This window comes from Ascaphus truei, chromosome 14 (assembly GCF_040206685.1).
Source record: "Ascaphus truei isolate aAscTru1 chromosome 14, aAscTru1.hap1, whole genome shotgun sequence".
Taxonomy (NCBI): Eukaryota; Metazoa; Chordata; class Amphibia; order Anura; family Ascaphidae; genus Ascaphus; species Ascaphus truei.
The window spans coordinates 17,834,878-17,852,377 of record NC_134496.1 but is presented as its reverse complement, the minus strand read 5'-3'; the positions used below and the strand labels follow the sequence as shown (position 1 = coordinate 17,852,377).

Here is a 17,500-nt window from a genome sequence, read left to right as displayed (position 1 = left end):
GCAGCACACCCGGCCCTCCCCCCACGTGGCACAGGCCCCCGCAGCACTGACCTCCCCCGTGCAGGGACCGGGCCGTTCAGCCGTACCCTCCCCCACCCCCCCGTATCTGTGTGTATTTATTTGTGTGTGTGTGTATCTGCATCTGTGTGTGTGTGTATCTGTGTGTATTTATTTATTTATGTGTGTGTGTGTGTATTTATGCGTGTGTGTATTTATGTGTGTGTGTGTGTGTATTTATTTGTGTGTGTCTGTGTGCAGGGCGCTGCCTGCACGGATCTCCTGCCTTTCCTCCCTCCCTGAGAGAGAGAGTTTGAGAGAGAGCGTGTGTCTGAGAGAGTGAGAGAGAGTGTCTGAGAGAGTGTGTCTAAGAGAGGTAGAGTGTCTGTCTGAGAGACGTAGAGTGTCTGTCTGAGAGAGGTAGAGTGTCTGTCTGAGCGAGTGAGAGTGTCTGTCTGAGAGAGTGACTGTCTGTGAGAGAGAGTGTCTGTCTGTGTGTGTGTCTGAGAGAGAGAGGTCAGAGAGAGAGAGGTCCGAGAGAGAGAGAGGTCAGAGAGAGAGAGAGAGTGAGGTCAGAGAGAGAGAGAGAGTGAGGTCAGAGAGAGAGAGTGAGGTCAGAGAGAGAGAGACAGAGAGGTCAGAGAGAGAGAGAGAGTGAGGTCAGAAAGAGAGAGAGAGAGTGAAGTCAGAGAGAGAGAGTGAGGTCAGAGAGAGAGTGAGGTCAGAGAGAGAGAGAGTGAGGTCAGAGAGAGAGAGAGTGAGGTCAGAGAGAGAGAGTGAGGTCAGAGAGAGAGAGAGAGAGAGAGAGTGAGGTCAGAGAGAGAGAGTGAGGTCAGAGAGAGAGTTCCCTGAACTGTGGAACGAAGGACTGATAACCCCTATCCACAAGAAAGGAGACAGGATGGACCCATCCAATTACAGAGGAATCTGTGTCAGCAGCACCTTGGGGAAACTGTTCAACAGCATCTTGAGCAGCAGAATCCTCACCTTCCTGACAGAGCAGAGTGTACTGAGTAAGAGCCAGACAGGCTTCCTGCCAAACCACCGCACCACGGATCACATCTATACCCTACACAGCCTGATCAATAAACACGTCCACAACACCAACAAGGGCAAAATCTTTGCTTGCTTTGTGGACTTCAAAAAAGCCTTCGACTCCATCTGGCATCCAGGCCTATTGCTGAAAATACTAGAGAGCGGAATAGGGGGTAGAACATACGACACGATCAAAAGTATGTACTCTGAGAGCAAATGCTGCGTGAAAGTAAATAACAAAAGGACAGACTTCTTCCATCAAGGCCGTGGAGTTAGACAGGGCTGCAGCCTGAGTCCCACACTGTTTAACATCTACATCAATGAGCTCGCAGCAGCCCTAGAATCCTCCTCAGCACCTGGGGTCATCTTGGCTGGAACTGAAATTAAGTCTCTACTATACGCAGACGACCTGCTCCTGCTGTCTCCAACAGAACACGGCCTCCAACAGATACTGGCAATACTAGAAAAATTCAGCCAGACCTGGGCACTCTCTGTGAACCTAGAAAAAACCAGAATAATGGTATTCCAAAAAATCAAAAAAACATCCAACCATATCGCAATTCACACTGAATGACAATGCACTGGAACAGACAGCGAGCTACACATACCTTGGACTGACAATCAGCTCAACAGGGAAATTCAACCTGGCCATAAATACACTGAAGTAGAAGCCCGCAGAGCATTCTATGCAATAAGGAAACAGATGTACCACCTCAAACCACCAATAAGAATCTGGGAGAAAATATTCAACAGCATCATCACACCCATCCTTCTGTATGGCAGCGAGGTGTGGGGTCCTGTGACATACCCAGACTCCTCAAAATGGGATACCAGCCCAACCAAAATACTGCATCTGGAATTCTGCAAACACCTTCTCCAAGTACACAGGAGTACATCAAACAATGCATGCCGGGCGGAGCTGGGCCGCTTTCCTCTACTGCTCACGGTACAGAAGAGAGCACTGACATTCTGGGCTCACCTAAACACCAGCCATCCACAGTCTTACTGCTACAGAGCAATGCAAAGTCAGGACCTCCTCACTAAACCCTGTGCCATCAAACAACTTGTCCTCTCACTCCAAGGACAAAACCCCACACAGATTAACAACATGCCGAAAAAAGAAATCAACTCAATCGCCAACGAAATGAAGAAGCAGTATGTGACAAGATGGGAAAATGATATCCAACGCTCAAAGAAGCTGGAGACCTACCACAGCCTACAGAGAGAATACACTCTGGCACCCTACCTACTGACGGTAAAAGACCCAAAACAGAGACAGACCCTGAGCCAGTACAGAATAAGTGCCCACAGCCTAGAAATAGAAACAGGCAGGCACAGACAGAACTGGAAGCCCCGGGAGATGAGACTGTGCCAAAGATGTGAGCTAGGTGAGGTAGAAGATGAAACTCACTTCCTGTTGCGTTGCACACAATACTCTGAAGTGAGGAGCGCCCACCTAGAGAAACTCACTGCTGTTATCCAGAACTTTAATAATACAGAAGAGAACCAAAAAATAGCGATCCTCCTGGGAGAAGATGAAACCACAGCAGATCTAACTGCACACTATATCAGCACCTGCCACAAGCTGAGACGTACATTAACCCCCACACCCCTGTGTGAAACTGTTACCCATATACCCTGCAATCATTATACCCTATCCCTAGTATTCGGGTAATTATTGTCCCCCACCCCCTATTATTCACGCTTTGGCAATACTGAAATGTTCTTTCGTCATGCCAATAAAGCTGATTTGATTTGAGTGAGGTCAGAGAGAGAGAGAGAGGTCAGAGAGAGAGAGAGGTCAGAGAGAGAGAGAGGTCAGAGAGAGAGAGTGAGGTCAGAGAGAGAGAGAGAGTGAGGTCAGAGAGAGAGAGAGAGTGAGGTCAGAGAGAGAGTGAGCTCAGAGAGAGAGAGAGAGAGTGAGGTCAGAGAGAGAGAGAGAGAGAGGTCAGAGAGAGAGAGAGAGAGAGAGTGAGAGGTCAGAGAGAGAGGTCAGAGAGAGAGAGAGAGCGAGGTCAGAGAGAGAGTGAGGTCAGAGAGAGAGAGAGAGAGAGAGTGAGGTCAGAGAGAGAGAGAAAGTGAGGTCAGAGAGAGAGAGAGAGAGAGACAGTGAGGTCAGAGAGACAGTGAGGTCAGAGAGAGTGAGGTCAGAGAGAGAGAGAGTGAGGTCAGAGAGAGAGAGTGAGGTCAGAGAGAGTGAGATGAGAGAGAGGTGAGAGAGAGAGTGAGGTCAGAGAGAGAGAGAGAGTGAGGTCAGAGAGAGAGATCAGAGAGAGAGTGAGGTCAGAGAGAGAGAGAGAGAGAGAGTGAGGTCAGAGAGAGAGGTCAGAGAGAGTGAGGTCAGAGAGTGTGGTCAGAGAGAGAGAGAGTGAGGTCAGAGTGAGGTCAGAGAGAGAGAGTGAGGTCAGAGAGAGAGTGAGGTCAGAGAGAGTGAGGTCAGAGAGAGAGAGTGAGGTCAGAGAGAGAGTGAGGTCAGAGAGAGTGAGGTCAGAGAGAGAGAGGTCAGAGAGAGTGAGGTCAGAGAGAGTGAGAGTGTCTGAGAGAGACACCAACTGCGCACTGCAACTGTTAGGTATGTATATACACCTTTGTTTTTACTTTGGGCGCCGCGTAAAAATCCTGATCACCTTGGGGAGCCTTGAACCGAAAAAGTTTGGGAACCACTGCTGTAACTCCTTCATTTGTCCTTTTATGTCACGGATGTATTCTGCCTTTACCTCTTCCTCGCTTCGTATTGCAGAAAAAGCGCGATATAATTTCAATCTGAGTGACAAATATTTTTTATACTTCAAATTATGATAATTATGCGCTTCCTTCTTGAAAAAAAACTTAATTTTGTGTTTTGTTTCCTCCCACCATGCACCAGAGTTTTCATACAAGCTTTTTAATGTTAACCTGGCTTCCAGGAGATCTTTACACCTAGCTACGGTCTTATCACACTTTAGGATATTGGCGTTAAATTTCCAATAACCAGGCCCGGACACACCAGACTCTTCCAGATTTAGGGTCACCGCTAACAGAGCACAATCCGAAAACTCCACAGGCTTTAAAATAACATTATTAAACTTTGTTTGTTTTTGTACATATATTTTGTCTATCCGACTCTTAGAGTCACCTTTTATATATGTACTAGCTGAGAGACCCGTCGTTGCCCGGGATGTAATGTTTGCGCTCCTCTCTCTCTTCCCCTGTCTCCCCCCTCTCTGTTTGTCCCCCGTTCACATCAATCCAGTCCCCCTCCCTCCTTTACAGCTCCGTCCCCCCCCCTTTACATCTTCATGCAGTGTGTGTGTGCGTCAGTCAGTCACTGTGTGTGTGCGCGTGCGTCAGTCAGTCTGACGCACAAACACAAACAGACTGACTGACGCACACACACAGTCAGTGTGTGCGCCTCAGTCACTGTGTGCATGCATGTGCGCCTCAGTCAGTGTGTGCGTGCGTGTGTGCCTCAGTCAGTGTGTGCGTGCGTCAGTCAGTGTGTGTGTGTGTGTGTGTGCATCAGTCAGTTTGTGTGTGTGTGTGCGCGTCAGTCAGTGTGTTTGTGCGTCAGTCAGTGTGTGTTTGTGTGTGCGTGTCAGGCAGTCAGTGTGCGTCAGTCCGTATGTGTGTCTCAGGCACTCTGTGTGTGCGCGCGTCAGTCAGTGAGTGTACGCGCGTCAGTCAGTGTGTGTGCGCGCGTCAGTCAGTGTGTGTGTGTGCGTGTCAGGCAATCAGTGTGCGTCAGTCAGTAAGTGTGTCTCAGGCACTCTGTGTGCGCGCGTCAGTGTGTGTGCGCGCGTCAGTCAGTGTGTGCGCTCGTCAGTGTGTGCACGCGTCAGTCAGTGTGTGCGCGCGTCAGTCAGTGTGTGGTGTGGGTGTGTGTCAGGCAGTGTGTGGTGTGGGTGTGTCAGTCAGTGTGTGTGTGTATCAGTCAGTCAGTCTGTGTGTGTTTCAGACAGGCAGTTCGTGTGTCAGTCAGTTTGTTGTTGTTGTGTGCCCCCCCCCCCCTCTGCTTTTTCCTCTGCCCTGCTGCGAAGGGGGTGAGGGGAGGTGAAGGAGGGAATGGTGGTGGTACCTGCTTGCGCCAGCCAGTGATCCCGGCCACGGGGGGATGTTGTGGGGGAGGGAGGGGGAAGGTTACCACCTTGCGCCACCCGGTGCTCCCGGCCGCGGGGGGATGTTGTGGGGGGGGGGGAGGTTGCCTCCTTGCGCCACCCGTTGCTCCCAGCTCGGCCGCGGGGGGGGTGTTAGCTGCTTGCTGGCGCTCCCGGCGGTAATACGGGGCCCCGAGGAGAAGAGCCGAGTGGGCAGGTGGCGGCGTGTGAGAGGCGGCGTGAGTTTTGCTGGCGGCGTGTAGAGAGGTGAGGTGGAGGAGGCTTGGCGCCGGGGAGGCTGGGGTTTGCGGTGAGGGGGGGGTGGGGGTATTGCGGTGAGGGAAGGCTGGGGTTTGCGGTGAGGGGAGGCTGGGGTTTGCGGTGAGGGGGGCACAGGGGTGTGTGTGAGACACTGTTAGCCCACACCGGCCAATGAGAGGTGTGCGGGGGCAGGCGGGCCAAGGGAGCCATCTCATTGGCCTGAGGCGGAGTGACGGGCCAAAGGTCCAATGCGATTGCCCCTAGGGACAGGGAGACACAGGACAGACACGCATACAACGGTTTGAGAAATATATATATATATATATATATATATTAACAAACAGAAAAAAGCAGCGCCTCAAAGGGCATATATGCAATGATAAATATTGTATATAGTATAAATTAATATCAGTGCCTGCGTACAAAAATGTGATGAATAACAATTGATACACATATAATCAATTAAATACTTAGTGGACGCAATAATATATATGCAAAAAATATATAAGCATGTTATAATTTTTTTTTTAAAAAGGTATAAAAATATATAAAAATAAATAAAGAGGAGAAAAACCAGTCCTTTAAAGGTGAAGTCCGTCAAAGATATGTAAGCTTAAATACAGGGGGTCTCCGGCTGCTCTTGAAAGGATGAACCACATCCTATAGAATCTGTAGAGGAGAGAGAAAAGAGAGCGCACGCCCCATAGTGTGTAACTGTATATTTAATAAAGGAAATGGAGGGGGGAGGGGGGGGGAAAGAATCGCACTCACAAGGATAAGGAAGTTAAAAGCGTATCGTGAATAAATCACCACCATCCGGCGTCTTTGCTTGTCTTTACTTGTCTCTGATGTCGCTAACTGGATATAGACGATCCGTGGTCATCAGGATATTCACTCGAACGTAGAACAAGGGAACCGGCAATGGATTGGAGTCCTCTGAAGATCTCTCAGCTGCGTGGCCTGTGAATGTTACACACACGAACCAGCCTGTTCGTGCGCAACGTAATGACGCAATGTCCGTGACGTAGTGCGTCAACAGGCCGGTTCGTGTGTGTAACATTCACAGGCCACGCAGCTGAGAGATCTTCAGAGGACTCCAATCCATTGCCGGTTCCCTTGTTCTACGTTCGAGTGAATATCCTGATGACCACGGATCGTCTATATCCAGTTAGCGACATCAGAGACAAGTAAAGACAAGCAAAGACGCCGGATGGTGGTGATTTATTCACGATACGCTTTTAACTTCCTTATCCTTGTGAGTGCGATTCTTTCCCCCCCCCTCCCCCCTCCATTTCCTTTATTAAATATACAGTTACACACTATGGGGCGTGCGCTCTCTTTTCTCTCTCCTCATATATATATATATATATATATATATATATATATATATAGATACCCCGCTTTATTTGGGTTTTGTGTCTTAAAGTCATCTACCAAACCAGCCTGAGTACACATATTGTTCAGAAATATGGAGTCATACTGAATACAGTCTCTGGTTTTCCCTCTATCCTGAACATATGAGACAATTAAAATCACCGCCAAAAATTACTATTTTCGCTGTATGTAAATACAGCCTTATTAAAGAAAACAGATCTTTTCTTTCAGTTCTACTTTGAGGACCATAAATGTTAATTAGTCTGTAATCAACAGCTTCAATTTTAACATCTAACAAAAGACACCTTCCAGGCATTATGTCAACTAATTTGTTGCAAATAACGGAAATCCCTTTGAAAACAATGTCTACACCATCACATTTATCTGGTCCAAAGGACCAGAAAGAGGGGCCCCAAATCCAGTCCCTTCTACACACAAAAACGTCACTTGTAGTGGTCAAGCGGGTTTCCTGCAAAAAGAAAACCTCATTATTAAAGTTCTTTAGAATAGTAAAGGCTTCAGTCCTGGTCTTTCTTGTCTTAATACTATTCACATTAATAGTTGCCACTTTCAGCGGAGAGGGGCGCTTTGGCATATTTAGTGAGTCAATCACCGCCCTTTTTTTTTTCTTTTTAGCACCATTTTTCTTTTTGACCATTTTCTTTCTCCCGGGGGGACTCTCTGATGGCAGATTTGTCTTATTCGATGGTCCGGCCATCTCAATGTCCTGAATAGATCCAGACTGCTGTGAGGTCTGACTGTCCGACATATCGGGGTCTGCGTCATCCATCTTTTCACCCCAACTCTTTTCCTCCAATACCTCCTATGTATTGGGCTGCGAGACCTCTTCTTGGACAGTTTCTGTAGTTTTCTTTCTAGCTGAGCTGGTTTGGGCAGTCTTGTTTTTACTTGTTATTGTTTCCCATTCATTACCGCCATCTTTGCGGGACTCGCCGCCATCTTTGCGGGGTTCGCCACCATCTTTGCGGGACTCGCCGCCATCTTTGCGGGGGAGATCACCTTCCTGAGTAGAATTCTCTGTGTTTGGTACAAAACTTAGATCGCTCCTATGCTCTCAGTCTTACCCCGTTTGGGCTGGAAGCGTATATGTCAGACCCCGAGACTTTAAAACCTCTCCTACAGGTGTAAGTTGAAGACTTTCTGATTACCCTGCTTTATTCTTTTTATCACTATGTGATAATGTATTCTGTACACTAGACATTCCATTCTGCCTGTTATGGTTGTGTTCGGCTTCTGGACAGTCTTTAAAGGAATGACCACATTTATAGCACAGGTTGCAGACTATGTCTTTGTCACACTCAGAGCTGTGATGACCAATAGAACCACATAAAGTGCCCCTGATTTTATCACATGCTGAGCTCAAGTGCCTGGGGGAATCACATTTAAAACACTTTTTAGGCTGTCCCCAATAAAAACATCGCCCGCGATCTCTTCCAATATATATGGCGTTCGGGAGGTGACATGCCACATTGTGTGTGTATCTAAGTTTAACTTTAAACTTGTAGCCCCCATTCCAGAAACCTTCAGCATCCATACTTTTCACTGGACCAGACTGAACATCGCACTGTCATTGCAGCCAAAAACATATATCTTCTACCGCTACAGTCTCAATATCAAAGACAATATTCACTTCCACGGTCACAGGGCGAGATACCTGGATAACTTAAAAAAATTCCCATTCAGGATTATCTTTCACTTCTTTGTAGCGAAACCAGAATTTTTCTAGTCCTTCTGGTGTCTTAAAGCTGACTTCGCAGTTCCTGCTATTAGGAACAAAGCATACACTTCACTGGGTTGGAAGCCAAGTGAAACTTTGATCAAGTCCTTTCCTAGAACAAATCTGTCCGGTATAGGAACCATATCCCCACAATAATGCAGCCTGACTACGTTCCTGCGCTTTCTGGCATCAACAAATGACAAATAAGATGTACCTGGGCATCTTGTACTCCATGCTGACTGCTGTGGGGAAGCTGGCTCAGCCACTCCCGTTGGTTTTGCTGCCGTTCCTGCTTCAGCTAAGGACTTTGCTTTTTTCCTGCTTCAGCTAAGGACTTTGCTCCTGTTTGTGCCAAGGGCTTTGATGCTGCTGCAGGCTGTATGGATTTCTCTCCCATTTTAGGAATTTCCATTTCTTGCGCCTCAAAAGCCTCCACTGCTTCAGCCATTTCCATTTCAGACACTTCTTCCTGTGCTTGGGCTGATTGCTGGTCTGTCTCAGGTGTATTGCCAGCATTATTCAGGCTCTCAGCCTGGGCTGTTCGTAGTGTGTCTGCCTTGGGTGTGGCTGCTAATTCCTGCACCTGTCTGCTCCCCTCAGCTGCTTGTAGTGTCTGTCAGGTACAGGTGTGTGCAAGGTCTCTATGTCAGGTACACTTGTATGCTAGTTTCCTGTGTCAGGTACAGTTGTATACAGGGTCTCTGTGTCCGGTGCAACTGTATGCAGTCTCAGGTACAGGTGCGTGCATTGTCTCTGTCTCAGGTGTAGCTGCAGTTGCCTGTGCATTAGTATGTATGTCCTTGCTAATTTGTGGGATAACAATTTCTGTGACCCCAAGTCTCCTTTTCTCATGTTCTGCCTGTCTTTTACTCTTGGCTTCATTAGACCTTGAGCTGGTTTTAGCTGAAATTCTCTTACCCGTCTGGTTCTGAGCTGGACTATCGGTATTCTCCATTTCAGATTCTTTCTGCCCAACATTTTCATTTATTTCTCTTTCCACATTTTCTGATTCTTTCTTTTGCAGAAGTTCTTGCACTTTAGCTTCCAGTGAAACTTTCTTATCCACATTCAGATTAGCTTGAGACCTGGTTCCCACTCCTCTCCCTCCTTGAGGGTCTGCCGCCATCTTGGCTCACAGCTCCTCCCCTTCCTGTGTGTGAGGGGGAGGTTGGCACTGCCGCTGCCTGCACTGTGTATGACATGGTGTAGTAGTGTGTTTGGGGGGGGGGGGGGGCTGGCACTGCCTGCGCTGTACCTTTGCTGTGTATACATGTCATGGTGTAGAAGTGTGTGTGAGGGGGAGGGTGGCACTGCCGCTGCCCATGCTGTACACCTGTGCTGTGTATACATATCATGGTGTAGGAGTGTGTGTGAGGGGGAGGCTGGCACTGCAGCTGCCCGCGCTGTACCTGTGCTGTGTATACATGGCATGGTATTTAGAGTGTGCACGCACTGTCCCTGCTGCGTATGCTTCATGATGTAATGCTGTACCAGTGTGTGTATGACAGCTAACAAGCGTGGATAAACAAAGGGGGTATTAAAGATGTCGTGACCTCGTTACTCACCTGTCCGGGACTCTCGCTCTCTCCCCCTCGTTACAACACAACTTTATCTGTTGTCTATTTCACGTATTCAACCATGACTTTTTTTGTGTGTGTGTTTTTGTTTTGTTTTTTAATTCGATAATTGTCTGCAAAAAAAGACAAAGGTGCAGGTTTTTTGTTTTCCTCCATCTTTTCTAGTGGAGAAAGCGCGGCCGAGACGGAAGGGGAAGAGCGCACGGATTCCTTAAAGCATTCCTTACAGCAAAGTTCAGTACACGTCCCAATTATTTAATTAAAACACAGTAATTAAGTCACATTCCAAACAAGAAATTAAATGAATTAGTCGTTTCTTAAGGTCCGTTCACTCTTATCTTGGTTTGCACCCATAACCATGGTCTTATTACTGCCCCCTTCCCCCCTGACTGCAAAGGGGGTTAATTAGATTGGTCATAAACAAGGGTGTAGAAGTTGCCCGCTACCATGTTTGTAAGGGCAAACTTGAATTTGCATTGTATATTGAGGGGGCCGGGGAGGTTCTTTAAGTCAGTCTACACCCACACAAGCCGTAACATTTCTAAATATATACATATAACGACAAACTGATTGGGGCAGGTTTCCTTGACGTGAGGGTGGCCATCTTGGTTGACAATGTGATTTGTGTCTCACAGGTTGCAGTGCGTTAGGATTCAATAGTATCTGCTCTTCTAGAGCCATACGTTTCCAATGACATGATAAACCCAAGATGGCCACCCTCACGTCATGAAAAGAAGCATCTCAATTGTATTCATTTTAGCTTATTTCCCCTAGTGTACAACTGTTTTCTCAACATCTAAAAGTTTTAATGTCCAGTAATAACGGTGTGTAATATATCAAGGAAGGCCTAAATATTTATAAAACAATCCCAAAATAATGGGGGTGGTGTGTGTGTCCATGTTCAGTGTTCTGCGTCTCTCTTCCGTCACTTCCTGTAATAGGGACCATTTGGTGATAGCATTTCCATCTCCCACAGAGTTTCTTTAGCAGGGGTTAATCCCCATTGTTAGAGGCGCCTCTGCTGCAAGATCATTTACTTCCATTGTATGAAAGTGCTGTAAAATAACCCGTGTCTAGGACCGCAGGAACTTCCTGTACCATAAGGGGTCATTAAAATGGCAACATGGCAACTTCCCGTTATTTATTTTTTCAATGTTCATAACTGCAACATGCTTTTAACAAGATAATAATCAATGTTTTATTTAAAAAAAAATAAAAAAATGAAGATTAATAATTGTTTTAGGGCATTTGTGGGGAACTTCCTGTACCATAAGTTGTCATTAAAATGCAACTTCCTGTTATTTATTTTTCAATGTTCATAACTTCAACATGCTTTTAACAAGATTATAAGCAATGTTTTATTTAAAAAAAAAAAAATTAAGAATTGTTTTAGGGCATTTGTGGGCAACTCCAGTCCGCAAGGGATACCAACAGGTCAGATTTTAAGGATATCCCTGCTTCAGCATAGGTGGGTCAGCCACCTGTGCTGAAGCTGGGATATCCCCAATACCTGACCTGTTGGTTGCCCTTGAAGACTGGAGTTGGCCAGTCAACGACCGAGCCAGATTGAGACACCTGTGCTGAAGCAGGGACAACCTTAAAACCTGACCTGTTGGTGGCCCTTGATGACTGCAGTAAGGCCCTCCTGTTTTAGGGTGTAGCCTGCCTTTGAGAAAGCGATTGACGGGGTTTGTAAGAGTGAACGGCCTTACGGATTTCTACAGTCACCGGTAGACTGTGACGGGGGGTGGGGGAGGGGACGGACGAGCGAGAAACGGCGGAGAAAGTTCGGCACAGACCGGATGCAACGTCATTTTCAAACTAGGCGGCTCGGCGGCGGGAGAGAGGAGAGGAAAAGCATAACAGGTCGTCCTCCGGCATTTACATCTTTATTGCGTCGTAACATACGATTCTTGCGATTTTACGACCGATTCTTGTCCGGGGGGGGGGGGGGGTAGGGGGAAGGGAGAGAGGGGGAGGATGAGGCTGGAAGGGATTCATAAATTGAGGGGTAGCAAACTTTTTTGGGGGGCACAAGGGAAAGAAGGTAGCGCGTGTTTGGAGGCGGTAAAATGGGGAGTGTCGATAGAGCGCCCCGGAAATAACCCAGGAGATAGTGTGACGGACCGCATGCAGGACAGACAAAACTGCTTGCAAACCAGCATCATCTAGTAGAAAAGTATCTGCTCTTGGTTTATAAATCTTTGGCCCTCTCTCTTCCTATATAGGAAATTCTATTGACCTATGTGTTTACAATGTTGCCATCCTCCCCTTCCCTGTAATAATTGTACTATTCTGTGTGTTCACGTTCCCTCGTCCTCTTTCCTGTAAGGGATCCGCTGTTCTGGGTGTTTGTTTATACACCACCTGCCCCATCCTTTTCCTGTAAATAAAGGCCCGGTTCTGTGTGTTAATACTTACATTTCCTGGCCACTCTACCCATAGGAAAACAATTAATGTTGTTCTTTACGCTTGTTTACATTTTGTGCTACATTTCATCTTTCCTGCTCATATATTTGCTCTTCGCCTGTGTTAATAATCCCCTGCCCTCCTCTTCCCGCTCAACAAATCGTGTACTGTTCATTATTGTGGACTTCCCCTTCATACCTTCTGAAGGATCAGCAGTCCCTTTATATCCTGCACTCTCCCCCCTTTTCATTTTACACCTGGCATCTCCTCCCGGCGTCAATTACGACAGGGAGGAGGGGGAAGTGGCACGGATAAGATTTTAGTAATCTTAACTGTGTTTTGGTTGCCAAATTTAACAGAAAATCCTACTGGCCCCTCAAAACCAGTCTTCTGGTTTCTATACATTGTGGAATAACTGGGACAGGACAAAGATGGCGCTCCCCAGAGCCACCCAAGTATTATTACTTTTCTGTTGCCCTTTTTGACGATGTCTGTGGCAGTTAGTTGGATGGGGGTCGAGCTCCTTATTATGGAGAATCTCTCCTTATATCTCTCTTTCGCTCGCCCATTGTTGAGGGAAGAAAGCGGATTAAAGGGTTAGGCCTATCCATTTACCTATGGCCCACCCATGCCCCCTTATTTCCCCTTTGCTGAACCCTCCATTTGGTTGTTCACTGGAGTTGGAAGTGTTTTGAGGCCCACCATAGCCACTTAACTATGATGATCCCACGCTACCCACTTGATCTCCCTTTGCGGGCCCACTGGAGGGTGAGAGGAGAAGAAGGAAAGAAGGAGGGGGTGGGGGAGCGAGAGAGGGCGTGTGGTTCAATATGTTTGGCTGTATTGGCCTGCGTACCCGTTAGCGTATTTCTCGTAGTACTCTGCTGGGCTGTAGGCAGCGGCTCCCATGCTGTATTGCGAGAAGGCAGTGGCGTAAGCTTGGTTGTAAGCCTGAGAGGTGCTGTATGGATCTGCATACTGGGCTGCAACCACAGCAGCGGCTGCCCTCCTCCCCACGGGGCTTCTGTCCCTGTATGCTGCCGGAGCCAGGGCCGCGCTGAGGGATGGCGGAACTGGTGGAGCGGCAGCCACGGGAGCGCCAGCCGGCGTCAGGGACCTATCGTACGTAGCACGACCCCCCAGCCCACTCCGGTCATAAAAATCGTAGGTGTACCTCTCGTAGTACTCCCTCTCGTACCAGGAGCGTGGCGGGTAGGGCGGGAACGGGGGTGGAGGGGGTGGCAGGCGTCCACGGTGGAAGTAGTAGGCAGGAGGGGGAGGCGGCGGTGGTGGAGCATGCGAAGACCCCATCCCAGTGGGGGGGGCCGTCTTGGCGCTCTTGGGCGTGTTGTTGCTCTTGGACAGTGTGACGAAGATCTTCTGGTCCTCTAGAGGAGTATCATTGAGGTGCAGTATGGCATCCATGGCCTCCCTCTCCTTTGCCATGTGCACAAAGGCATAGTTCTTTACGATGTCACACTCCACCACCTTGCCGAACTTCTCGAAGATCTCCTTGACCTTGGTTGTGGTGGCCCGGCTGGAGACGTTGCCCACGTAGATCTTGGTGGCGTTGCGGATCTTGGAGGTGGCGTACTCCACGGTGAGGTGAGAGCCGTAGAACTCCTTCTTGTGCAGCTCGCCGATGGCGCGGTGCGCATCCTGCTCCCTCTCCATGTGGACGAAGGCATAGTTCTTGAGGATGTCGCACTCATTCACCTGCCCAAACTTCTCAAAAAGCTTCTTCAGCTCCTCAGGGGCGGATGATGGCGACACCCCGCCGACAAAAATCTTCACCATGGCAGAGAGGTACAGAGCAGAAGACCTCAAGAGTTCGATTTCCCTGATAGGTTAAAAAAATAAAATAAAAAATGAACTCATCCATTTATAACAATTATGATGTCACATTTTTACCGTCTGATAGCCCTTCCCCTTTTGAATTTCCCCCCCTCTTATTTCTGAGAACACACAATTAATTATCATTCGATCTCATTTAATTTGCTTTTACTCCCTCGCTATCACTTGAAATCTATATTCTACCTTTATCCATCCTTCACATTCACACTCTCGTTATCGACCATTAATTTTTACACTCCCTCCTTTATTTAAAATAAACTCGCCTCCCTTTGTCCCATTTACTTTTTTTTGTCCCTCATCTGTCTGTCCTTCCTTCCCCCTTTTTACTTATTCGCTTTCTCTCTCTCTCATTACCTAGATCAGGGGTTTCCCACCTTTTCTTAGCTAAGGAACCTTATAATTATATTGTGAAATTCTGTGGAACCCCGAACCTCTCTAATAGCGCGTCTGAGATCAGATGCATTGTAAGGTACCCTAACGCTCTAAGAGCGCGTCTGAGATCTGATGCATTGTAAGGAACCCGACCCTCTCTAATAGTGCGTCTGAGATCAGATGCATTGTAAGGTACCCCAACCCTCTCTAATAGCGCGTCTGAGATCAGATGTATTGTAAGGAACCCAACCCTCTCTAATAGCGCGCCTGAGATCAGATGCATTGTAAGGAACCCCAACCCTCTCTAATAGCGCGTCTGAGATCAGATGCATTGTAAGGTACCCTAACGCTCTAAGAGCGCGTCTGAGATCTGATGCATTGTAAGGAACCCGACCCTCTCTAATAGTGCGTCTGAGATCAGATGCATTGTAAGGTACCCCAACCCTCTCTAATAGCGCGTCTGAGATCAGATGTATTGTAAGGAACCCAACCCTCTCTAATAGCGCGCCTGAGATCAGATGCATTGTAAGGAACCCCAACCCTCTCTAATAGCGCGTCTGAGATCAGATGCACTGTATATTTTTTCATTAATTACACAATGCCTCTTCCTCGCTTGATTCTCCCTCTGGTCTTGGTATTTTATTAGAAATATTACTTATACCCCTCTCTCCATGTTCATCCGTCAATTCGCTCCTGTATCAAGCTTTTATTCTCCCTCCATTATCCATTTACCAGACAATCTCCCATTTTATGGTTTATTCTGCTTTTTTCTAATTACTTTTAATATTTGACTTCCTCTGTCCCCCTTCCCCTTCTGTTATTTATATTTTGCCTCACCTTTTATCCCTCTATTTATCTTTTTTGTCACTTATATGAGATTTTCACTTTTCAGATTACAAATTGGAGAAAAGTAAATAGAACGAAAAGAAAAAGTTGATAATTACTATTATATATACACACACACACACACACACACACACACACACACACACACACACACACACACACACGGTCCTTGGTATCCGGCGACCCGCTTTCCGCCGAATGCCCTATCCGACGCCACACAATGCAGTCCGCTGGACGCATTCTGACATCGGATGCGCTTATCCGACGCTCAAAGCAGCAGATTAATATGGACCCGCAACCCGACGGTCTCTTATCCGACGGTGGTTTGCGGGACGTATTCCGTCGGATAAGCGCGGACCGGGTGGGTGTATATGATTGCTTCATAGTATTATTAAATGTTATGTGCATGGTGCCGACATTCCACAGCGCTGTACAATATCGGAGAGGACAATAACATTGTGAGTACGTATCGTAAAGACAACCCCCCCCCCCTTTTTCCCCTCTCTCTTTCCTTATGTTATAATCTGATGTATAAATTCAAGATCAGTTTGGGTTCCACAGATCCCTCATGGAATGTAATATCTGTATTTACAATGGCTTGAAAACACAATAAAACTGTTTGTAATAAAAAAGACAAACTGATAATTGGAATTAGTTATCTGCTCCAATGAGCTTACAATCTAAAATCAATAATATATTATTATTATTAAACACCTGTAAACTAAACCAATACCACGCGAGATGTGTATGTATGTATGTATACACACACTTTACTTTCCGCCTCTTCACCCTTCGGATGGGTATAGGCGACTTCCATTGAAAACGTCACTTTAAAAAGATCCATAGAACTTGTTTAGCTGGATATAACCAAGGGGACGCTAAACCCAAGGGTCGACAGAGACCATTTTGTTAGAAACGAGGGGCGCCACGTGAAGGCAGGGTTGTCAATTGATAATGAGAGGCTCTCTATTCGTATCAATTATACACACACCTCAAGTGGTATTGGTTTAGTTTACAGGTGTTTAATAATAATAAACATATTATTGAGTTTAGATTTAAGCTCATTGGAGCAGAGACCTAATTCCTATTATCTCTTTGTCTTAATTTGTATTCTCTTTGTTATACAATGTTATTGTCCTGCGCTGCGGAATTTCGGAACCATGCACATAAAATGTAATAATAATAGATATATATGCAAAGGTATAGCAGCACTCCACAAAATACTAAACAAACAGTAGTATAGCAAAGAGTGAAAAGCAGGAACACCCGGACGTAAACAAAATATGCAATTTTTAATAAAAACGGCGCCATTGAGAGCTCAAACATTTATCTGTTATGCTTGTTTCATTAAATATTACATATTTAGTTTAAGTCCGGTGTGCCTGCTTATTACGTATGTACATAAATACATACGTACATACGTGACTATTAATAAACCTAGAAACTATTCTACCCATGTTAGATTAGCTTGTCAAAGTAATAATATTTGAAAATACAATAAGTAAATCTGGTTTAATATTAAATGAGTGTGATTCTGCCTTTTTACTCATGATTAATATTCATTTTCTCATCTTTCCCAATGATCTCCTTTCTAATTCTCCCATTTGCGTTCTCTATATCAGGCCTCCTCCTTTATTCCTCTCATTTTGTATCCCTTCCCCTTAGATTTTCTCATTCTGTATATCTCCCTCCTATCCCCTTTTCCTCTATAATTTCGAGCCTCTCTTTTTCTCATCACCCTCTCTTCCGTCCACCCCCACTCTCCCCCCCTGCACCCCCACCCCCTCCACCCGTGCTCTCTATCCCCCCCTCCACCCGCGCTCTCTATCCCCCCCTCCACCCGCGCTCTCTATCCCCCCCTCCACCCGCGCTCTCTATCCCCCCCTCCACCCGCGCTCTCTATCCCCCCCTCCACCCGCGCTCTCTATCCCCCCCTCCACCCGCGCTCTCTATCGTCCCCCTCC

The 17,500-nt window shown here is 46.8% G+C and overlaps 1 protein-coding gene across 7 annotated transcripts in view; it reads right to left on the bottom strand.

Moving 5' to 3' along the window:
• The window catches only part of LOC142465699 (uncharacterized), a 42,524-nt gene that overhangs the window by 23,831 nt on the left and 1,193 nt on the right, over window positions 1–17,500 (bottom strand). For 4 of the 7 annotated variants that reach the window (XM_075569907.1, XM_075569910.1, XM_075569909.1 and 1 more), the window contains exon 2: window positions 11,183–14,304. In XM_075569907.1, coding sequence (XP_075426022.1) covers window positions 13,290–14,261 — 972 coding nt within the window. In that variant the 5' untranslated portion in view covers window positions 14,262–14,304 and the 3' untranslated portion in view covers window positions 11,183–13,289. Of the gene's footprint in view, window positions 1–10,043; window positions 10,169–11,182; window positions 14,305–17,500 lie in introns of those variants that run through there. The other 3 variants (XR_012787949.1, XR_012787950.1, XR_012787948.1) reach the window with 2 other exon arrangements.